Source organism: Camelus dromedarius, chromosome 13 (genome assembly GCF_036321535.1).
Source record: "Camelus dromedarius isolate mCamDro1 chromosome 13, mCamDro1.pat, whole genome shotgun sequence".
Taxonomy (NCBI): Eukaryota; Metazoa; Chordata; class Mammalia; order Artiodactyla; family Camelidae; genus Camelus; species Camelus dromedarius.
The window spans coordinates 15,136,194-15,161,067 of record NC_087448.1 but is presented as its reverse complement, the minus strand read 5'-3'; the positions used below and the strand labels follow the sequence as shown (position 1 = coordinate 15,161,067).

Below are 24,874 nucleotides of genomic sequence, written 5' to 3'. Positions count from 1 at the left end.
AGGTATATGAAAAGTTGCTCACCATCACTAATCATCAGGGGAATGCAAATCAAAACCACGGTGAGATATCACCTTACAGTTGTTACTTAAAAACAACAACAAAAAATGTTGGTGAGGATGTAGAGGAAAAGGAATGCTGGTACACTGTTGGGGGAATGTAAACTGGTTCAGCCATTGAACAGTAAAACAGGAAAACAGTATGGAGGTTCCTTAAAAACTCAAAACCAAGACAATCTCATGTGTGAGTTTTTATCCAAAGGAATTGAATTGAGGATCCTGAAGAATTATCTGTACTCCAGTTGTTCATTGCAGCATCATTTACATTAGCCAAGATATGAAAGCAACCTAAATGCTCATGGATGGATGAATGTATAAAGAAAACATGATATATATATATCACAGAGATAATATTATCAAGCTTAAACAAGGAGACAGTCCTGCCATTTACAACAACATGGATGAACCTAGAGGACTCTATGCTAAGTGAAATGAAACACAGAAAGACAAATACTATATGATCTAAAACAGTTGAACTCATAGAAGAATAGGGTAGAATGGTGATTTGCAGGGGCTGGGGAGAGAGTGAAATGGGGCAATGATAGTCCAAGGGTACAAAGTTCTATTTATGCAAGGTAAATAAGTTTTGGAAATCAACTATACGTCTAGTGCCTATAGCTAACAATATTGTATTGTATACTTAGAAGTTTCTAAGAGGATAGATCTTATGTTGTATTCTTACCACACTCACACAAATAATAATAAAAGGCACAGGAGAAAGCGTTGTGAAGTCATGAATATGTCTTTGGATTGATGGTGGTGATCGTTTCAAATGTGTCTACTTAGCCGCAAACTCACTGAGTTGTATACATTGAATATGTAGTTTTATTTACACATATATCATACCTCAATAAAGCTATTTAAAATTTTTTTAAAATGCTTTGAATCCAAAAAAAGGCCTATGGAAGAAAGATGCTGAGATATTCATTTTTGTTTCAAGTTTTTTGTGAGAAAGTATTCCCAGTTTGATAGTCTTGTAAATTCAAAGGAAATCATTCACTTGTAAAAAGGGAGAAAATAGGAAACTTAAGGATCTTTATCAAATAAAATCAGTAAATAATTAAGAAAATAAAATGAACGGTCTCAAGATATTGATTTATTAATCCACAATGACAGTTATTTTATAGTTTACTTTATACCAAAAGGGGAATAAAAAGATGTAGTATTTTCTTTTATGCTAATAAATTATGGATTCATTTAAAATGTTTTTCTCTTTGAAAATAATATACAGTTAGCATAGACAATCTAGAAAATTTTGAATCATTTAAGAAAGCATTAACATTTCTCCAAATCCAGTGTCCAGTCTTAGTAGTTTGGTGTGTTTCTTTCCAGGGTACCCCAGAAGCATTCTACATAGTGACTAAGATGGACTCTTTATTAGGCTGGCCTCAAATTCTAACTCACCAAGTTATGACAAATTATTAAATGTCTCTATGCCTCAGTGTCTTCATCTGTGAAACACAAACACAAATGTTATTCACATCCCTGTGTTTTCATGTGGAATAAGTGAGTTTAAATACACAAAACTCCTTGAAGGCATGCCTGGAAGAGAGTAAAACAGAACACAAGGAGGGGTACACCTGTCCTGTGTCTGGGAGATTCCTGATTTAGGCCTTTTGTCCTAAACTGTATATTAGTAGCCTCTCTTTTACTCCCAGTGATGACCTGGATGGACAGTAAATGTTATTGCCACCATATACTTGAAAATGTGTTATTATTAATTTTTGTAAGCATAATTTTCATATGGTTGGGGTAATATTATATAAACAATTTTAATCTTGTTTTTGTCATGTAACATAGTATAGCCAGAATTTCCCCATGTCAATTTTTCAATAAACAATTTTTAATGTTTGTATATGATCCCCTAGAATGCATTGCACCATCATTCACTGGTGTGTACTTCAGTTGTTTTTCATTTTACCCACCAAAATAATGCCACAGTGGATTTATTGATCCTGGTATTTGGACTACTCTATTGTGGATTTATTTACCATGGTAAAATTTAAACTATTGAGTTGAAAGTAATAAACATTTCTTAGGATTTTGATAATAGTATATATCTTTGACCATGGAGAATTTCAAAGTATAGCTTAAGCAAGAAAAAAGGCAGCCAGCTCTATTTGCCCAGACTTTTGCTGAAACTGCATTTCAGAGTTGACTTTACATAGAAACTTGGGTTGATTCTTTCATTTGACCTTTCTGTGCTGCCTGCCCTTCTTATCTTATGTTGGCAATAATAGTCAAGTTTCTCATCTGCTTGGTATTCCTACAGCATATTGTAGCTGTCATTTTGTGCTAATTTTCCATAAATTATCTAGCAAAAACAAAGCACTCAATAACAAAGAATGATTTGAGTGTATCCGCCTTTGACTTGTGATTTCTGGATTTGGAGATCTCCTGTGGCTGAAGGAAAATATTCAACATGTCAGTGTTATGTCAAACATCAGTTCTGAAATTATCAGTTAATCTCAAATCTCCAAGGGTGTTGCTGTGGGTTCCAAGAGATTTGCAGTGTTGTTTTAAAGGAAATAGGAAATGTCAGACTTTTGTCTCTGAGGTTTGGTCTCCTGAGTAATGGATTGTATGTGTCCTTTATTGGATGCCCTTTTGTTTGCATAGAGTAGAAATATTCAGTCTGTGTCTGGAATCTTTGCTCTCCGAGACTTGATTCTAATTAGCCTTGACAATTTCATATCTTCCCTTGGTTTGCATTTTCCAAGAATAGTAATCTTTGTTTTTGTAGCTCCCTTTAGCACATAATAAGGTACTTTTAAAATGGTAAATGATATTCTATAGTACCACTAAAATAAGTATGTTGAAGGGGCTACCTTATTTTCTAAAAGAACTAAGATTTCAGGAAACTTAAGTTGCGATGAATTTGTAACTTCAGGGCTTGTTGCTGCTTAATTTAATAGGATTTTTTTCAGTAATACATTTGAATTTCATTTAATCATATTTAAAGAAAATGCTTTTCCTCAGATAAGATTTCTGTTTGTTCCCAATTCTTTCATTTTGAAGAATTAAATTCACTGTTTCTAAGACACACCCTTCTTTGTCTTGCAATTTTTCTTTCTCTTCTTGAATCATGTTCTCTAGGATTTCAGTTTGTATTTTTTTAAACTTTTTATTTTGAAATAATTATAGACTCACAAAAAGTTACAAACTGTAGAGAGACTCCCATGTATCCATTACCTAGCTTACTCCAACAAGGATGTCTTATGTAATTGCGGTGCATTAGCTGCACCAGGCAATTGATCTTGGCATACTACAATTAACTAGATTGGGTTAATTACTCGGGATTTTGTATTATTTTATTTTATGTAATAATATGAGCTATCTGCAGGAAATGATCTTATAAGGAGTGACTGACCTTCTAATTTCAAAAGTATTATTCTCAATATTTTTTTCCCTTTTGATTCTGTATATCTCCTTTATATCTATGACCAGAGAGAAATGAAGTATTTTAAAATGAATAGTTTTTAATTCTTTTTTAGATCAAAATAATAGTAATTAACATTTACTAAAATGTCTTCTTATTGGCACTATACATGTATGGTTTCACTTAGTACTTACAGGAACTCTGAAAATTGGAACACATCACTGATATTTTAAACATAAAGGCAATTGAACTCAAGAAAAGTTAATAAATGACCAAATTCATGTTGCTTTAAAGACCGAAATAGGACTCAGTTTCAATCTTTGTGATGGACAGTTTGAGATTTTCCTGTACAGTCATATTGAGTTTTTTGGGTAGGTAATGTAACCCACATAATTCTGCTTTTAAAAATATAGTGAGACGTTCTTTGTGATGTTAAATAAAATCCACTTTTCATCTTCAGTGGAGACTTGAAAAAAAATTCTTTGTGGTACACATGTTTTTGAATATATGTATTAAAATCTTATACATTATATTGATCAAGTTATATTTTTAATATTTTAATCTATTTAATCAGTCATGACTGATCACAAATATCTTCCAATCATAATTTTATCTCTAATTATACACTCATATATATTAATACATTTCGCCATGTAAATGTTGATGGCATGTAACTCACTGAATGGAGAATTGTTGCTGCTATAAATTTAATGACTATGTTGCCATGTATCATTATTTTTTTGGCCTGTGAAATCTTTCCTCTTAAATTCTACTTTATCTGAAATCAAAGTATTTTGATTTTCAATTTTCTTATTAATCTCTATACATTTATATGTTGTTAAACTTTCATGAATAATCTGTTCAGTCCCTAGAAATAGAATAGTTTTATTTATTTACTTACGTAAATTCAATCACAGTCTTTGTTGTCAATAGTAAGTGGTGTAATTCATGTCTGCTTATCATGCTTGATTGTTTGGTTTTATTTGTGGGAACTTGTTTAAGTTCTGTAAGCACAATCTGGATGTGTGTGTCCTCCTACATGGAATATGTTTTTAACTTTATATTTTCTAATGTTAAAACCATATATATATAACCTTTATTATCATTCAATGTTACTCATTCAACATTCAACAAATATTTGTTGAGTAACAGCTATGTTACAGTTAGGCTTTTATACATTAGTGAATAAAAAATACGAAACTGCATTCTGTAATAGTGATCTTCACAAAATAAATAAGCTAATTACTTGGTTTGTTAAAAAAAAAAAAGTTATATAAGATGAAGAAAGTAAATCAGGAAAGGAGAGTAGAGATTGCTGGCAGTAGAGGTAGGGTGGTGCTATAGTTACTATGGCTGCTTAAGAAACTAATCTACATCTTTGTAACTTAAAACAGCCACCATTTTATTATATCTCATGGATTCTGTAGGTTAGGAATTCCAGCAGGATTCATCTGAGTGATTCTTCTCCTCCTGTGACATTAGCATTAACTAGGGTGACTCTGGTAGTCTGCTGGCTTTTTTTTCTGTGTCTTGAAAATTGGTGAGGGTGGCTAGAAGTGTGTGCCTACCTGGTAGAGACACATGGTTTATATATGGCCTCTCCATCATGGTGGTGTCAGTGTGGCAGCACTTCTCATGTGGTGGCTGCGTTCCCAGAGGCAGAGCAGTCCCAGGGAACCAGGCAGAAGCTGTATGGGCTTTTTCTGTCTAGCCTTAGAAGTCCACAGAATTACTTGCTGCATTCTACTGGTTATAGACGTAATCGGCATGCCCCAATTCAAGGGATGGGGTCACAGATCCATCTCTTGATGAGAAGAATGTCAGCCTATTTTGATGCTGTGTTTAAAACTGCCAGACATGGAGATTATATATGAGACATCTGAAGAGAGACTTGAAAGAGATGAGGAGAAACCATGCTTTGGTGAGAAAAGAGCTTTCCAAAGAGAGAACACAGCTTGTGCAAAAACCCTGAATCAGAAGCATATGAACTTATTCCTAGGACACCACCATGGAAGCCAGTGTGGTTGGAGCATAATGAAGGAGAGGAAGGGTATTCATGGATGATGCCAGAGAAGTGAAGGAGAAGAGGCAGGTTGTGGACAGAGGGCCTTGAGGCCATTGTGAGGACTTTGGATTTCCCTGAGACTGGGATGGGATCTATTGAAAGGTTTTAAGTGGAAAAGTGGCACTATCTGAATTATGTTTAATAAGATCTCTCTGGCCCTTGTGTTAAGAAAAGATGAAGGTGATCAATATCAGAATCTGGGGGTCCATTGTAATAATCAGATGAGGAAAAAGGTGTTGTCTAGAGTAGAATGATCATGTTGAGAATGGTCATTTGTGGTCTGAATCTAGATGTTTTCAGCAGAGCCTACCAGAATTTTTAATGCTATCTCTTGAGCTCACTCAATGTTTGATGAGGGATACAGGATGCTCTTCCTTCTCTTTGCCCCCAACAATGCTCAATATGTAGCATTAAAACTTGGAATGTGAAGTGTAATTACATTTATTAAATACTTATTTATTTTCTCTTGCAATTATGCTTTTATGATATTATAGTGTTAAACAATTATAAAATATATAAAATTAACCTTACGATTAATTGGATCAATTGTTTCAGGATTTTTGGGTCACAACTTCATAATTCTTGAAACTTTAATTTTGGTGATTTTTCCCCAATATGTTCCCATATATCTTTGAGTAAATTATTGCTGGAAGGACAAATCAGTGGAATATATAGAGATGTTATGTGTTTGCAGTCTACCTTGATACAGATAGACAGGATGCTTTTGGTTATATTCTTGTTATCTTAAAGGCTCCATGTGTTCTAATATATTAACACAGCAGAAGGAAGGTTTAAAGCAAGCCTGATATAATTTATTCTTAAATAACTTTTTTTCTGTCTGTATATTAATAGGATATTTTCTTTATTGTTGAAGTTTTGGAGTTTGACTAGTTTCTGTCTAAATATGGTAAGTCTTCACTGTTTTCCCACCACTACCACTGGAATCTGGTTACTTCTTTTCTTCTTCATATTTAAGTTATATCTTTGATTATTGTTTCAGATCGAAGTGCTCTAGTTTCTTTCTCAGATACACAAATTATTCTTGAGTCAAAACTCCAGTCTCTGGCATTTCCCATCCACAATCTTTTCTATCATTATTTTATCTCTTTCTGTTTCCCTGGGCTCTGATTCAGTTACTGCTTGAGCTTTTCAGTGTTTCAGTTTTCTTCTCCACAGACACCATTGCGGATGGAAATTTTGCTGTTACATTTTAGTTTTCATACAAACCTCCTAAGCTCACCCATCTCTCATTTTGCCATTTGGGCTAATTTTGTCATTGTAATTTTCAGCTCCTGTTTCATAAGTGACCTGCCTTTCTACATACTCTTCAGAGTTAAGTAGTTTAAAGCAATTTTCTAAATATTTCTTCTGATTAAAACAATGAACTCTTTTTTAGAGATATTCTCTCTCTGAGTCTTCAATGTGATTATTCCCTTTCTTGTTTTTGCAGGGCGATTTTTAGTGGTGTGTGTTTTCTGTATATTTTCCCCACTCTCTTTACCTGGAAGGTAGTGATATTTATTCCAAATCAGATATTTTAATAAAAAATAAATAGCCGCTTTTCCATCAACTTGTTTGTCTACCTTTGATGGCTGAGACTCTCTTTTCAGTCTAAACTGGAGGGGAGTAGGTTGATATCACATCCTTTCAGTAGCCAGCAAGCATTTATTGGAATAGCTCAGCCAGGCTAAGGTGGATGCCTGTCACCATGCTGTCTGGTTCGAGGCACAGGACATATTACAATACTCAGCATGCACACATAGTAGGGGATGGTGGGGAAATGGCAAAAATGAGTACTGTTTGTAAATTGTATATGTTACTGATTTTGGGGTGAGGTTTCTAAAGGAAGGCTGTATTCTATGTGGAACTTAATTTGAAATTCCCTGTTGTCCTGGCACAGGGCACTTGTTTATCAGGAGTTTCCTGTTTTGCTTAATAATTTTTCCCCATTTTTCCTAGACTTCATTAAAATCTTTTTGTACTAAATAGCAAAGCTGTCATGTGGGGAAAGGAAGGGAAAATAGGAAAAGAGGCTGAGTTCTTAATGGAGGTCGAGATGAGGAGGGCAGCCGAAGGGAGAGAAGATGCGGGGAAGCCCATACGATTAGGACCTGAGTCACTCAGGATAGAACTTGCTTCCAACACCCAGGCTCCTCCATTGCCTCACCCAGCAAGGCTTTTCTTGAGGGAACTCCTCTCCAGGGCCCGGCAGGATCTTGCTGCATCTTGTTCTTTTGTTGTAGCTTCAGTGTCTTATGGAGTCTCCATTAGCCTCTCAAAAAGCGAGACTGGGGCTGCAGAAGAACAACCGCTCAGTCTCAGGGCTCCTGCAGGAGTGACTCAGTGACAGGCTGCGGGGAGCCAGCCATCTCCTTACCTGACTGTTGTCTGGAGGAAATTCCTCCCTCCCAGGAAGTGAAGCAGGGGGAGGAAGATTTAACTCAGTTGTTTCTATAGTTACTCTACATACTGAGGGTCAGTTTTAGTATTCAGTGTTTAAGTTTACGTTGTTTGTTCTGTTTTACCATTTTCTTTCTTTTTGTTTCTAGTGGAAATTTGGCTGAGACTCCATTACAAACTACCATTCACAAACTATTTAAAACTAGACCAAATCAGCAAGAAAATGAGGTCACACGTTCATAGGATTTGTTACCAAATTCAGGAACTTTGAGGAATTTCATAAGGACCAGTTCTGGAAAAGGCAACCTATCTCCTGAAAGTTACTTGCTTTAGTTTTGTATCAGTCATATATTCACTCAGATAACTATGTAGGGAGCTCTCATAGTCCAAGCATTTTGCCAAGTCCTGGAACTATACGGGACGATTCAGACAGACACACTACTTCATCTCAGGACAGCCGAGAATCTCTGTTTCCTTCTGGAATACATGCATCCCAGAAAACAGAGTGTTATCAAGCAATAGTTACAATGAGAGCAAACCATTTAGGGGAGATTCGTTTCCAGTGGCTGCTGTAACAGATGACCAGTAAGTGACTTAAAATCTGTAGAAGTGGAATCTCTAACAGTTTTGGAGGTTGGATGTCTGAAATCAGTGTCACTGGGCTGAAATCAAATTGTCAGTAAGGCCAGACTCCTTCTAATGGTTCTAGGGGAGAACCCATTCCTTGCCTTTTCAAGTATTGGGCATTCCTGGGTTTGTGGCAACATCACTCCCATCCCTCCCTGTCTAGTGGACCTATTGCTTTCTCCTTTTACTTCTATTAAAAAACAAACAAAACAAAAACAAAAACAAAAACAAAAAACTCCCTCTGCCTTCCACTTAAAGGGATACACATGATTGTATTTAGGGCCCAAATGGATAATCTAGGGTAATCTCTCTACCTCAAAATGTTTGATTTGATCACACTTGGGAAAACCCTTTTAAAAAGCTTGGTGTAGTTCACAGACATAGAAAACAAACTTATGGTTACCAGGTGGGGATGGAGATGGAAAGGGATAAATTGGAAGTTCAAGATTCACAGATACTAAGTAATATATACAAAATAGATAAACAACAAGTTTATACTGTATAGCACAGGGAACTATATTCAATATCTTATAGTAATTTATGGTGAAAAAGAATATGAAAATGAATATATGTATGTTCTTATATGACTGAAGCATTATACTGTACACGAGAAATTGACACAACATTGTAAACTGACTATACATCTATAAAAATATTTTTTTAAAAGGAGGGAAAGGGTTAGAGCTTTCTGGGCAGGGGGAACAGAGTGTAAACCCTGAAGGACCTTGCAGAAATCATTTAAGTGCCTGAAAGAGAAGCGGTAGAGGGAAAGCATAGAGAGTGAGGGAGAGATTGGCCAAACTTGCCTAGAGGTACAGAATCTCTAGGTCATTGGGACCAGAAACATCCATTCTATCTGGACTCTGCAGGCCCTCAGAAATATCCTGCACTTTGCATAGGCATATTTTTTCATGTATTGAGTCAGCCAAGTGTGTTCTGAGGATAATCACAGTGACTAAGAATCCGAAAGTCCCTAGGCACATACAGCTCTGTCTGCGGAACTAGGTCCAGCTGTTTTCTGCACAACACAACTGGATTTGCCAAGAAATAGCTGGAGAAGCAATTTTCTCATATCTGCAAGTGGACACAAATTAGATTCCATTACACAAGTGGATTGTTTTCTCAGGACTGTTTAATGGTAGGAATTTGGCTGCGGTGTAGTTAAGATCAGGCGTGGACAGAAAGCTTAGTTGTTTCTCTGCCTTCTCCACCCCCCTCTTCATAATAACTATGATTTGAAACCTAGCAATTTTTATTTTGAGATTCAACAGACCACGAAATGGAACTGTTGGACAGAACTTTAAGTTAGGATTGAAGACAGGGTTGAAACTGGATATTAAAACTGATGTGTTGTGCTCAAGTTCTAATTGTTTTCTGTATACTAACAACTTACTACTAGGTTCCTTTCCTTAAGGAAAATTAGTTACAAATCCTTTAGAACTTCAAATCTCTTTTATGGACCCAGGAATTTCACTTTTCACTACTGAAAATAAATGTAAAGAAAGTAAATATAGAAACAGTAGTGTATGTGTAGGTGTCTGTAAGTATATATAAATATTTATTATATGTGTATGCATTATGTGTTCTATACTATATTATTATACTATATATTATATATATATACACACACACATTTTTATCCATTTAGTTCTTATATTATTATGCCTAGATTTCATGAATATCCTAACCAGTTTGTTTGGTATGCCTAAAATAAGAACAGTCAGAAGTATTTATAGCAAAAGCAACAAAATACCGAGCTTTTTGACTTCACTGACTGACTCCCATCCCCAACTCAAAAATACATGGACCACATATCAAAACCATCCAATTCATAGAGTATTGAAGATGGACCTTGTTTAACCTTTGAAAATTGCACCTGTCAAATAGTTTCCTTTATAAAGAAACAAGCTATACATTTCCAAAAGTGAAGGAAGAGAAAAGAAAATGATTCTACTAAGGGTAGGATCAATACATATATTAGAAAATATTTAATTAACTGTCTATCAGTTCAAATATATCTTACCATTATTACTGCCCTTCTCCCTGTAATTGGTGCTTATTTGGAAATTGTTCTTGTTTGCTGTGTAGGATTGTGGAAACAGTTATTCAGACAGGACTCTGCTTTGTGATTTTTCTCAAGTCACTTTGACCCTGAGAATGTTCCACAGTACTTCCACACACTACCCAGAGAATATGTTCTCTGTGAGTGGTGAAATAAAATACCAATTAAACACAAAAATAAATTCAGGGAAATATTAACCATCTGCTCCTCTAAGTTCTCCAAGGCTAAATTGTTCACCAAGTCAGATAACCAGGTCCCAGTAAAAAGCCTACTCAGAACCGTAATATCACTCAGACAGCTTTTAACACAGATTCAAATAACAAAGTGTCATGTGTACTTGCATCTTTGAAAGCTTTGGAATTGCTACTGAAGTTAGTTTTGGCTGTATTGTTCATCTTACTTAAAGACTCATGCATTCTGCTTGAAAGGATAGAGATAACCTAAAAAAAACGGCTGCCGACATACATCCAGACGCTTTCATTAACTAGTAAGACCTACTATTTGAATTCTGGTTTTCCTTCTGGCCTTCACCGATAAGAGCCTTAATGGCTAAGTTTTAGACTGAAGAGTGGTGTCTCCTTCCTAGGTCTCCTAATATAATTGTCACCCACTTCCCTTCATTATTCTGTCATTTTGCCCTTGTGTTGCAGTATCTGTGCCCTTTATTAAGCCATCTGAAAGACTTTTCTGGAAATATACAGTACATAGGTACAAAATGATGAAATAAACGTAGAGCTCCTTCATTCGTTTTAAAAGATGCTTGGGTTAGACTAGATGACCTTTAAGGTCCTTTTCAGCTCCAAATTTATGTTTCTGTCACCAAAGACATACAGAAAAATCTATTAGGCTATAGGCCAAGAGATGAATGCCAAGTACTGTATTCCTGGTATAGGCATATTTCTTCTTGAAAACAGAGTGTTGGATTCGGCAACCTGCTCAGGGCCCTCATGGTCTTTTGGCGATAAAACAAGTGAACTGACTGCTGAAAAGAGAAAATAAAAAACTCAGTTAAAATACTTTTTCACTTTTAAGTATCAACAAAATATAAGAAACAGAAAAGAGAAGAGCTTAATTATTTCTTTTGAGGCATTTTTAGAAATTTGAACAACTGAGATTCGCTTAATGAGTATAGCTAATTTAATGAAATTAGTCACATTTAAAATATTGTCACAGTCTTGCTACCACATTAGCATTAAGTGTGATCAAAATTTATTCCGTGTGCTTGTATGGGTCCCCAAAGCATCAGCTGTCAACACCTTCATAATAAACTAGACTTTCAAAGCTTCAGGAAACTTACATTCAGAGCAGGTGTTTGGGCCCCTGCTTCAGAGAAGAACAAATCATTTTTTAAGGTATATTTTCTATTTATTTGAATTTAGAAGATAGGAAATTATTGATTGCATTATTTGCTATGCTAGGAAGATAAAAGCCATTGAAAATAAAGGAAATGCTAGTCATTGTGTACTGAAAGTTTCCAAAAAGCTGATTAAAGTATGTTCCGTAAGGTTACCTGGTTAATCATGGAAAAATAAATGGAAAAACTCCAGCTAAAATTTAAGAGAGGTGTTTGTGAAATATAAATATTATAGTAAATAAAATCTTCCTTGAGAAAAACAGAGTATGACTGCAATGAGAGCAGCTTATATATGTCTATTGACTAATTGAAATGCATGGAAAAATTTGTTTTCATTTGTGCAGCTTCCAATTTCTTTACAGTGCTCTGCGTAGTGGTGTCATAGTGTCTCCTCCAAATTCATGCCTGCCTGGAAGCTCAGAATAGGACCTTGTTTGGAAATAGATCTTTGATAAAGTAACGAGGTAAGAGTTGAAATGAGGTCATCCTAGGTTAGCATGGGCTCTAAATCCAGTGTGTCCTTATAAGTGACAGAAAGGGACACACAGATGTATGGAGGAGGTTATGTGAAAATGGAGACAGAGATTGGAGTAATGCAGCTATAAGCCAGAGAATGCCAAGGACTTTTGGATGCTACCGGAAGCTAGGAAGAGGCCAGGAAGAACTCTTCCCTAGGGGCTGCAGTGGGAGTGTAGCCTCTGCATGGTGTATTGGTAATCCCAGAATTACTGTATCTTGCAATTAATTTTTAAGTATTTTTAATGCAGTTGGTAGTTTCTTCTTTGAAGTTTTATGGATGTTGGTATCAATTACATTTGGCAAACAATATTTAAAAAGGGATATAATATTCTAGGAACTTAAAAAAATTTTAATGTCTTTAATAAAGTTTGGTTACATGAAACTTATTCCCCAAATCTTTTTTTTTTTTTAATTTTTATTTCTCAGAGTGAGAAGGGGCATCATCCCACTTCACATTTTATTATAAACAGTGTAATGTTTCAGTCATACATATGCATACATATGTTCATTCTCATATTCTTTTTCATTGTAGATTACAAGATACTGAATATAGTTCCCTGTGCTACGCAGAAGACACTTACTGTTTATCTATTTTGTATATGGTAGTTAGTATCTGCAAATCTCGTACTCCCAAATTATCCCTTCCCACCTCCTTTCCTCCCTTAACCATAAGTTTGTTTTCTATGTCTGTGAGTCTTTTTCTGTTTTGTAAATAAGTTCATCTGTGACTTTTTTTTTTTAAGATTCCACATATGAGTGATATGGTATTTTTCTTTCTCTTTCTGGCTTACTTCCCTTAGAATGACAACCTCCAGGTCCATCCATGTTGCTGCAAATGGCACTATTTTTTATGGCTGAGTAACATTCCATTGTATAAATCTACAACAACTTCTTTATCCAGTTATTGTCAATGGACATTTAGGTTGTTTCCATGCCTTGGCTATTGTAAATAGTGCTGCTATGAACATTGGGGTGCAGGTGTCTTTTTGAAGTAGGGTTCCTTCTGGATATATGCCCAGGAGTGGGATTGCTGGATCATATGATAAGTCTATTTTTATTTTTTTGAGGAATCTCCATGCTGTTTTCCATAATGGCTGCACCAAACTGCATTTCCACCAACAGTGTAGGAGGGTTCCCTTTTCTCTACATCCTCTCCAGCATTTGTGAACTTTTTAATGATGGCCATTCTGACTGGTATGAGGTGATACCTCATTGTAGTCTTGATTTGCATTTCTCTGATAATTAGCTATATTGAGCATTTTTTTCATGTGCATATTGGCCATTTGTATGTCTTCATTGGAGAATTGCTTGTTTAGGTTTTCTGTCCATTTTTAGATTGGGTTATTTGTTTTTTCACACCATATTAAGTCACACCATACACAAAAATAAAATGGCTTAAAGACTTAAACATAGGACAAGACACTGTAAACCTCCTAGAAGAAGCATGGGCAAAACGTTTTCTGGCATAAATCTTAGCAATATTCTCCTAGGACAGTCTAACCAGACAAGAGAATAAAAGCAAAAATAAACAAATGGGACTTAATTAAACTTATAAACATTTGCACAGCAAAGGAAACCACAAGCAAGACAAAAAAGACAACCTACGAAATGGGAGAAAATATTTGCAAGTGATGCAACTGTCAAGGGCTTAATTTCCAGAATATATAAAGCATAAATCATTTTGACTCATTTTTTGGCTCAAAATATTTAATTTATGAGTACTCAGATAATAGTTATCCCCTAAATAATATTTTACTTTCATATATTGATAGCAAATGGTGAAGTGAGACAAAATCAGTGGAACATGGTAATTATCTATCATCACAAATCCATGAAAAATAGCCTGTATCTTATGGACAAGAGTTTAATTTTGAAATGTGTGCATTGGAAAATGGAAGTTGGTATAACATTTCATAGTGCATATAACAGTATGCACAATTGATTATAGTTAGAACTGATCATCTGGAATTTGACAGTTACTTTGAATCAAATGAGGCTAATTATAATATAAGCCAAATATTTATTATGTATTTGCTTTGAATTTTTAATTAAAAAATTTAAGACTATAAAGTTAAAGCTTTGCTATAATTAAGGTATTTATCCTTTCTTGGTAAGACTGGGGATGGAGTTAGGAGAAGGCTAAGGAGAGTACTATTTTTTTTTTTTTTTACATAAGGGGAACTTTATTTTAATACATTTTTTATTAGGTAACATTTGCTGAAATGAAAGCTTCCTAGACACCACTGACTTGATGTGCACAATCACTAGTGTTTTATGTGGAATTATCCTTTCAGGTTCACACAGCTGCTTAATGTAGAACATCATGAAAGGGCTTCCCTGTGATTCACCTGGCTAAACAGACAAGCACAAATTGATGCCCTGCTAATTGAAGACTTAGGGTGAAGATTGATAAATACCCATTTTTTCATGAGATCTTGTTTTCTAACTCTCTCTAAACATGTTCTTATTATTGTATCTTGCAACTAAATTTACTTTTTGATGCAGTTGGTAGCTTCATATCTGAATATTAATGTTGGTGTCAACTACATTTGGAAAACAATACAAAACAGCTGAATAAGATTCTCGGAACTTTTCGGATTTTGTAATATCTCTGATAGAAGATTGGTAAAATGAAATTTATATAAAGTTATATTGTAGTGATCTGCTCAAAACTCCTTGTTGGTTGCTGTGCAAAGCATGACATTACCATATTAGAATAACGCTAATGAGTGTTTTCTATAAGACGTTACAAACTGTGATATCCTTAGTAGGAAATTAGTGATATATAAGTAATAATAAACCCATAATTAGGCCTCTATCAATTCTATTTATTTTGAATTCATTATTTAAGCTCAGAAACTTAGATTTCCAATTGAGACATTATTTATCTGTAATTATAAAGCCAAATAAATGGTACAGATTAACTTAAAAATAGTTTGTGGTTCAACAATTGAAGAGAGTGGAATCACAAAAGGTTCAGTCATTTTGAATTGATTCTACAGATGTCTTCATTCTCTAAATCCCCTGTAAGCCTCTTACCTACCATGAGAGGTTATTCTCAGAAACCTGGAGCATAAAATCAATTATATGACTCCTCTCTGTTCTGAGAGTCCAAAGATTAAGACCTTCCCTGTCAAGGAAAAGGGCCATATAGTAGGTGCATGTCCACAAAACCACATTGTGGTACCCAGTGGCACCCACGTATTTGAGGAAAAGTTATGAAAAACAGATCTCTAGGACCTACTTTACATTTGCTACCAGAACCAAGAAGGGAGGCCCAGAAATGGCTTGAAAGAAAGAGTTTTCTTGAGGAAAAGGTTCACTGACGACTGCCTACAGCTTCACAGACCTCCTGTTAATCCGAGATAGCAACATATTTACCAGTCAAAGACGCCTCCTAAAATTAGAAGACTCAAAACCCTGGAAACAGAAGGAATTTTAATATACAATCACCTAACCAAGTCATGCAAAAAAGTAATAAAGAAACAGACAAAAAATCTACTGCTGTTACTACTGTTACTGGCATCACCACCACCACCAACATGGTCCGCATTCTCAATCTTGAATCTCTAACAAAGATGGCAGTAATGGTAAAGAGAGAAAGCCCCTGATAGGGGTTTTCCTCATCGCTTATCAGTGATAATATCCTTATGTCTTGTCCCCATGAAGTTGTCAAAGACTTCTAAGACAGACCACTTTAAATGATTTGTAAAGAATCCCAGGGTCAGATTCATATATTTTCCACCTGAAACTGTGCATATCAAAATACCATGCTTTTGATATGAATCTGAAACAAAGTCTATTGCATTTTCAGTGAAATGAAATTAATATCAGCCAAGGGGGTGCATGGCGTGAGTTTCAAATAAGAAATGTCGGTAAAGTCAGGAGAAATGACTTCCTAATGACATACTGTGTATAGATTTATTAGCCCTTCTTTTTAATGTTTTATATGTTGAACACAAAGAGAACTGGAGCCTTGTTAATCATCATTTGGAAACATTTTATAAGAATAAATATGTCTGTGCTTGCCTTTTCTCCATGTTAATGAAAAACAAGTCATACTTGGGGAGTGAGTATTCCTATTAACCTGCTGTCATCCATTACCAGACCTACTCAGAAGGAATGGTGGGTCTATTACTTCTCTAACAAAAAAATTGCCTCCTTTTTGTGTGTGTTTTGTTCCCTCCTTCTCATTGAAATATGAGCAATTTTTCGAGTTGAGAAACCTCTGTAGGGATCCTTGAAATGTTTTATCCATTGCTTGTACATTTAGGAGGAGAACGAGTGATTAATGATTTATTAAAATTTCATAATGAGCAAAACTCAAAAAAAAAGTCTTTGTAAGAAAAACTTCTATTTGATTTAGAAACCGTATTTCTGCATGCAAATTAAGGTCTGCAGTGAATTTTTATGTCAAACTAGGATCCTAAATTACTCATTTAGTGATGACAAAATCATTTAGCCCATGTTAAAAATACCTATGTTGCTATTTTATTTATACATTGCTCAATGCAAATTTGTCTGTTGTATATACAGTAAGAAAAAGAGCACAAGAAGTTTTTAATGTAAATGTTTTGTTTAGGTTGAGAATACATGCATATAGTGAAGTATCCAAATATTAACTATGCAGTTAAATTTTTTTTTTTAATATGGAATGATCACTCCTGTGTAATCTGGCTGCAAACCAAGAAACACATTGTTAGGACCCTAGAAACTCCCTTCAACCTTCTGGACACTCTTTCCCTGAGTAGTACTTATGGTGATTTGGAACATCATTGGTTAGTTTGAAACTTTTAATATGTGGAATCATAGAGTATGTTCCATATCTTGTTTCTTTCTTTCATCTAGCTTATAAGATTTTGAGTATAATTGTTTATATTTTCTTGAAGTATAGCCAGTTTACAATGTTGTGTCAATTTCTGGTGTACAGCATAATGCTTCAGTCATACATGAACATACATATATTCATTTTCATATTATTTTTCACAAATTACTGCAAGATATTGATTATTGTCTCTTGTGCTATGCAGTATAACCTGTTGTTTTATCTGTTTTATGTATGTTAGATAGTATCTGCAAATCTCGAACTCCCAATTTATCCCTTCCCACCCCTTACCCCACCTGGTAGTCCTAAATTTGTTTTCTGTGTGAGTCTGTTTCTGTTTTGTAAATAAGTTTGTCTTTTTTTTTTTTTTTGATTCCACATCTAAGTGATATCATATGGTATTTTTCTTTCTTTTTCTGGCTTACTTCAGTAAGAATGACAATCTCCAGGTCCAGCTATGTTGCTGCAAGTGGTATTATTTTATTCTTTCTTATGGCTGAGTAGTATTCCATTGTATAAATATACCACAGCTTCTTTATCCAATCATCTGTTGATGGATATTTAGGTTGTTTCCATGTCTTGGCTGTTGTAACTAGTGCTGCTATGAATATTGGGGTGCATGTATCTTTTTGAATTATGGTTCCCTCTGGATATATGTCTAGGAGTGGGATTGCTGAATCACATGGTAACTCTAAGTTTAGTCTTTTGAGGAATCTCCATACTGTTTTCCATAATGGCTGCACCAAACTGCATTCCCAGTTTTAATTCATTTATTCTCACAGCTATATAGTATGTCATTATGTAACTGTTCTACCATTTATTTAACCCAGTCAATGTTTATGGACATTTGGATTGTGTCTAATTTGGGTCTAATTTGCATAATATTTCTCTGAACATTCTTATACCTGTCTTTTGGTGAACATTGTCAAGTATACCTGGGGGTCACAGGATATATTTAGCCTTGGCATACATGTCAAATAGTGGTTTATAGTGGCATACATGTCAACCCTCTTCCATTCACAAAGAGAGAGGGTTCCAATTGCCACACCCTTGCCAACACTTAGTTTCATCTATCTTATTCATTTATATCATTCTGGTGTGTGTGTACCACTATTGCAACGTGGTTCTTCTTAACCTTACAAAAGCAAAGAAGAGTAACTAATTTTATTAAAGTATGTTTCACGTGAAGTATCTTAAATGCCCTGCTTTACAGTATTCTTTCTTATTTAAATGATACAAAAGAATAGTGATTTTGAACTATTCAATACTATGTTAGCTTGGAATGAGACTTTAGCTAAATTGTAATTCTGATAAATTTTATCTGTGTTAATATCTGTGATCATTAAGAACAACAACAACCAAAAGAGCAATTCTTCAGACTAATGTGAAGTGATACTCCTGAATTTTAAAAGAAAGTTTCATGGTCTGTAAATAAACCAAGACATGTACCAAGTAATAATTTATTTAAAATTAAGAGAGGAATTTCAGCTTCCATTGCTGTAGTTCTAGAGAAACATAGGAAAATCTGAAGGCAAACTTTCAGTCTACTAGTTTCTTTTCACCTTGCCAGCAACGGTTGTTTCACCCTTTAGCTAGTAATATACAACTGATTTTTGAAGAGATTTTTCAGGAAAATAGTAATCCCCTTTTGATTATAAGTAATGAATTCTTGAAATGATGTAGTTATAGTAAAAAAAAAAAGAAAGAAAGAAAACAACTAAACACAAAACAACTAAAAAAACAAACAAAAAATACTTTGTACCAAACTAATTGTATCTCTATTTTGTAGTAGGTGGTTTCAGGAGTTTTCATTCCTAGTTATTGAGTGATTGTATTTGGAGCTCACAGTCCCTAGGTTCATATCCATGCTTTCCACTTAACCACAGTGTTCCCTTGGGAGAGTTACTTAACCTATTCAGATATTAGATCCCTAGTCTGTAGAATGGGAATAATTATGGTACAGATATTATATTGTTTATTGGTCTGAGTCCTCCAAGAAGCAGATGCCAAAAAGAGGTGAAACACAAGGGGATTACCTTAAGGGAAGTACCTACAAGAGAAAATGGGAAGGAAACTGAGAAAGGCTGGAAGAGCTGTTGGCCATAAAGCAAGTGTGACCCAGAGTGAAGGAGAGAGGAAAGGAAAGTTGAGTGAGTGGAAGCATTCTGGCAGGGTGTGCAGTCAAGGAGGGATTTGCAAGAGCTGCAGGAAATCCTGAGCCAAAATTGGCCATTGGGGGAACCCCTTGTCTTCCAGCGATGTATTATATTTAGTGTCTCTGCTGCAGTCAGTCATTGGTTGGGGACGATGCAGAAATAGACTTCAGGGGCAAGCAGTGGGTACCCTTGGTCAGTTACATCCCCTGTATTTTGAGATCTATGAGGCATGTTCTCAGGGCTACAGCAAATGGTCATCATGGAGATGAACTGACAAACTCCAAATAAAGTAATGAAAACAATGCCTGGATCATAGACATGCTTTATCCATTTATTTATTCACATTATTCATTGTTATTGTTAATAATCAACACACTAATAAAGGAGCCACATGTGCAATAAGCTCAAAATATTTGGAAGAAAAATATAACAGTGCTGCAGAGAAGTTAAGAGAAGCCTAATATTTATAGTTTACTTGTTTCTAACTAAAGAATATTAATACACATTAATAATTGTTTTCCTTCTATTTGTTATTGGTATATATTGCCAAATCCCTAACTTATACTGGAATACCTAACTCTAAACCCCTCCGTTTCTGCATACATAAATGGGTTTGAAGTTGTTTTAAAAGTTGAAAAAGACTTATTATTGGGACTAACTGGATACTCTTTGAAACTCCTTTTGTTTGGCATTATTCTCAACAGAGGAACCTCCTTTTATCTTTTCAAATAGTTTCCATTACTGTAGAAAAATCAGAGGGTGCACGTGGATAACTGTGATACTCTGCTCAAATACAGAGAAGGAGTATGACATTACAATAATGTGAAATGCTTCCTGAAAAGTCTCTGAGGCCACTTTATTATGAGACTTTAATGTAAGCAAGCATATTACTCAGAGGAGAGTCTTAAACAGAGAGGGGATAGAATCTCCAGGGCATGGCCTCCCATCTCTGACTTTCCCCCATTCGTTCTCTCCCTTCGTAAATAAAAGCCTGGTTATTCTTCCTCGTGTGTGTTACTCATATGCCTTTGCCATTTCCCCCGCTGGAATGTCACCTTTTGCTCTGGAGAGCACATCAATACATCATCCAAGTCCTTAGTACTTCAAGCGCTACCTCAAGCTATAAATTCTCCTTTAGTAAGTGTTTTGGTCCAAATAGACTTCTCCATGTGCTTAGTGTTTACTGCTTGTGCGAACTCTGCCTCTCACCAGCAGACACTTCCCTTCTAGCCACCCCTATTGCATTACTGAACATCTTCTTCACTTCCAGGGTTGTGCTGTAACTGTTCACTTGCCTTTAGGCTGCACCACACTGTCAGGAAAATAAGGATAATTATATTCCTGGAATCTAACAAGAACTTTTAAATATAATAAAATGTAATGAATGAATGCCTGAGTGAACAAGTTAATTAATACATTATATTCCCAGGTATATAATGAACATTGTGAGGACAAGAATTATACCTCCTTATAATCCTAGTCACTTAGTATAGGACTGGAATATAGGAAGAAAGCACCTAATACATCTTTGTGACTGATGAATCTAAATAGTTGTCTGAATACTAAGTTGACATTATATGACACATATATATGTTTTTTTTCTTTTATAGTCCAATATGTTAAAAAAAGTGTGATTCATCTAAGTACTGTATAAAATGAAATAAATTGACCCAGATAATATAGATTCAGACATATGTGTAATTCAGCAAGAATTGGTAACACAATGAGATGTGTATTAACTCTTTCTAGTATATTAGAGAGTAGTATTAAAAACACAATTTTTGGTTGAGTCTTTTGAGAGACTAACAAGAGAATAGTCCGTATTTGCAAGCTAAGCATTTTATCAGGAATAAACTTTGCAGCTGTGCCAGGTTCTGTCCAAGAAAAAATACATTGTGGAATACTCTTAAAGGAGAGAAATTCTGAGCTCAAATCTGTTGAAATAGTTGTGTCAGATAATACTCTGACCAGGTTATTAAGTCACATATCTTTGACTTTTCACTTTGTAGCTATACTCAACGTGTGGTTGGAAATGGAATCAAAGCCCAGTCTGGAAATCCTGAAGTCAAAGTCAAGGGAACGGATCCGGTGATAAATCAGATTATTGATAAACTGAAGCATGTTATTCAGGTAAGTGCCGATGCTCTATTTATTGGGATACTCAGTGGTAAAGAAGATGCGATAACTTTACATTATATGTGCTAAATCTGTTAATCCTATCTGATAATCCTACCTAAAATTGAGTATTGGATTAAATTATTTGTATCTAGAGTTTTGGAAATGTTTGGCTGAGCTATTTTCATATACAGTCAATGTGCAGCGGTATTTTAATGGATGGAAAATATGTATCTGTACAAAGGATTCACAGCCCCTGGATTTCGGTACATAGTGAGAGTCTTAGGATAAGCTTTATCCCCAGTGAATAAGCTTTAAACATGGGAACTACTGTGATCATTAAAGAAAACACCTAGAAGAGCCTGGAAGATGCCAAAGTCACCTTCCAGGCAACTCTCTGAGCTTTGCTATGATGGTTTTTGCTGCATTGTCATGAAAGGTAAGTCATAAATGAATCACATACATTTCTTGTGTTTACTTCCTACATCACCTTTTACATGTTACCTAATGATTGTTTATGAAACCTTTCTGTTTTATGTTGAATAAGATTATTTAATTGAGTATACACTACTGTTTTTAATACATGGCACATGAAGGTATCTATCAATGGAATATTCCATCAAACTATTTGATTAAAGCCAAATATTATGTTGCATGTTGTGAAACCACCCTCCATTCTGCATCCATTGGGGCTTGTGGGAATAAGGACTATTTTTTAACTTACTAGTCATTTTATAACAATTTATCTGTGCATATATATTTTTTCTAAGCAAAGCTTTGTAGGGATAGTTGGTATTTACCTCTAGTGTTCTATGTCAGAAACTATACCTAAACATGGTGCTGAGTTTTATTGATATCAATCTAGAGGCATTGGTATGCTTCTCATAATTGTTCTGCAAAACTTAAGTGTATGCGGGGCCAGTTCCTAGGGTTCTGTTTTTACAAGCGTCTCTACATCTTGAGCAAATGATGTATAAGCAAGATGTGGTGGCTTGTGTTCAGTACCTAGATTTCTCCCTTCTAGGAAGCAGTAATGTTTACTTTGCTTATTCTATGACTGGTCCATTGGGGAAACAAGGCTGTTACCTTGGGTAACAGAACAATACGTTCCATTGAGAAAAGTATAAGAGAAAATTGGTGCCATGCTTATGAGTGAGTTAAACCTGGCAACATCTAGTGAGTGAAACCAGTTCCCTCAAAGAGGCACCTCCAAGGTAATGTCAGTAGATGCCTTATGCTGCTAATGGGCCAAGTGCCGAGAAGTTCCTTGGAACCGAGTTGCTTGGGATTGGGTCAGGAACTAAAGAGACAGTGCAGGAGGGATCAGAGTGAGCGATACAAGCTGGACTGGAGCCTCGGGCAGCATGGCTGAGGTCATTGTGGAGAAAGCCTGAAGCAATGATGGATAAGGACTACTGGGGTGGAGGTGAGATGTGTTAACTCAGCTCTGAGTCACCATGGCTCGGGGACTTCAGCAGCCACCAATATTATCTGCAACTGGAGCAACAAATACCTTGGTCCAGGTGGCATTTCACAGCATCATGAGCTAATATGGTGTGTAGATCTAGATTCTTCAGAAACTCTAGGGTACAATTGACCATAAAATCAGAAGATCTTTGATATAAATTGGTTACTCTCATCAAGACACAGCAAAATCTTAGTGGTCTCCAAAGTCGGGTAAGCATTCCCCAGAGAGTGCGTAAGTTGGCCCACTAGAGGGCAGGAAGGAAATATAGATCTTCAATGTATATTTGTTCTATCTCATGCTTTTCATCTTTTTTTTTTTTTTTTTTTTTTTTGGTTATAGAAAGGAGTATAAAATATGTAACCCTGCAAGGGCACACACACATCTTTTAGAGATACATACACTTATGTGTTGAGTGGGTGTGTGTTCAGACTGTTTAAATTGTGTGTGTGTGTATATATATATGATGAAAACAGATGGAAAACCCTGTTATAGGTAATAAGGATGGAGCTGCTATATAAAAAAGAGAACACAGATTTAAGAAAACGTGTTCTCAAAGAAATAGGTAGATACTCAAAATGTAGAGTTTATTAAAAATTCCTCCAAGGAGTGTTCACTGATCTCTTGCCCATTCAGCGTAACATTTCACCCTTCTTGCTTCATAGGTTCCAAAGCCATATCCTTTTCAAGGTGGCAGAGGGAAATAATTCCACTTTTTTAGCAGCTGTGTTAAATTGAGTCCCACTCTTCCTTCTGCATATTAGTGTGCAGACCTCCAATTATTCATGGTTAAGTTTCATTCTAGAGTTGCAAGAGAATATCATATAAAATGCTACCTTTGAGGTCTATCTTTTTAAAGTCTACTAGGGTGATATGATTGAAATTTAGATTTTTATAGAAGATAGCAGAAAGCCATATTTTGTACAAGTGTCACCAAAATATTCACCTTTAGTGTCTTAGAACATGTACTTCCCTGAGACAGCTCTCCTGGAGACGAAGAGAATGTTTTGATTTTGCCAGACTTCTGAACGCCAATGATACGTGTGTGTGCTGGCAGAGGTTCCTGTTGTGCTGTAGTATCAAGGGGCAGTTAAAAGGACCCGCCACAACGTCAGTTCTGAAAAGGTTCAGAACAATGTCTTCTGTAAGTGAGAATTTGTTAATTTTGGAGTAAGGGTGGGACAAGGGAGGAAGTAGAGGCATGAACGAATTTCAGAATCTAATCTCTAGATTTAGGTGATCAATTCTTTGTGTTTAGGTAAAAGCTTAGTTTGTTTTTTATTGTAATGGATATTAAATGCATTTGTTAACAGTATACTATGAAAATGCTGTCTCTCATCATGGGGATAAGCAATCGTTCCTCTTTCCTTTTTTCCTATGTGTAAGTATATGGGAATAGTTCAGCCATATTTATTAGCAAAAAATATCTCTGTATGTTAGCTCCCAAACACCTTTCCTTTCAGCTGCTGTTGAACAAACCTCATTTTCTACCCTATAATGTCTGCAATTAGAGTTGTTAAACAACTGGGGAGGGATTTTACTTTGAAAATGCTACTTGGTCAATGTCTTAATAAGTAGTTTATTCAAAATATTCAACTAATACTTATCGAGTTCCCACTCTGGTCCCGGTTCTGCACAAGGCATTGAGGTTAAATTAGTGAACAAAGAGGTACAACCCTGCTCTCATGGGATTTATGTTCTAAGAAAAATGAAAGTGCAATGTCTGTATCTGACCTATGTTGATGAATCAAGAAAACGAAACAGGAAGAGGTCGGGAAAGGTTCTCAGGAAGAGTGTGCCAGTGGTGGCCACTCAAAGTGGGGTGCTGACTGGGGTTGATACTGAATGGT

The 24,874-nt window shown here is 35.5% G+C and overlaps 1 protein-coding gene across 3 annotated transcripts in view; it reads left to right on the top strand.

Moving 5' to 3' along the window:
* The window catches only part of GPC5 (glypican 5), a 1,164,489-nt gene that overhangs the window by 379,560 nt on the left and 760,055 nt on the right, over window positions 1–24,874 (top strand). For 2 of the 3 annotated variants that reach the window (XM_010980223.3, XM_064493032.1), the window contains one exon: window positions 21,454–21,574. The exons of the other annotated variant lie outside the window; for it this stretch is intronic. In XM_010980223.3, the coding sequence (XP_010978525.1) occupies window positions 21,454–21,574 (121 nt within the window). The remainder of the gene's footprint in view (window positions 1–21,453; window positions 21,575–24,874) is intronic. 3 annotated transcript variants of the gene reach the window in all.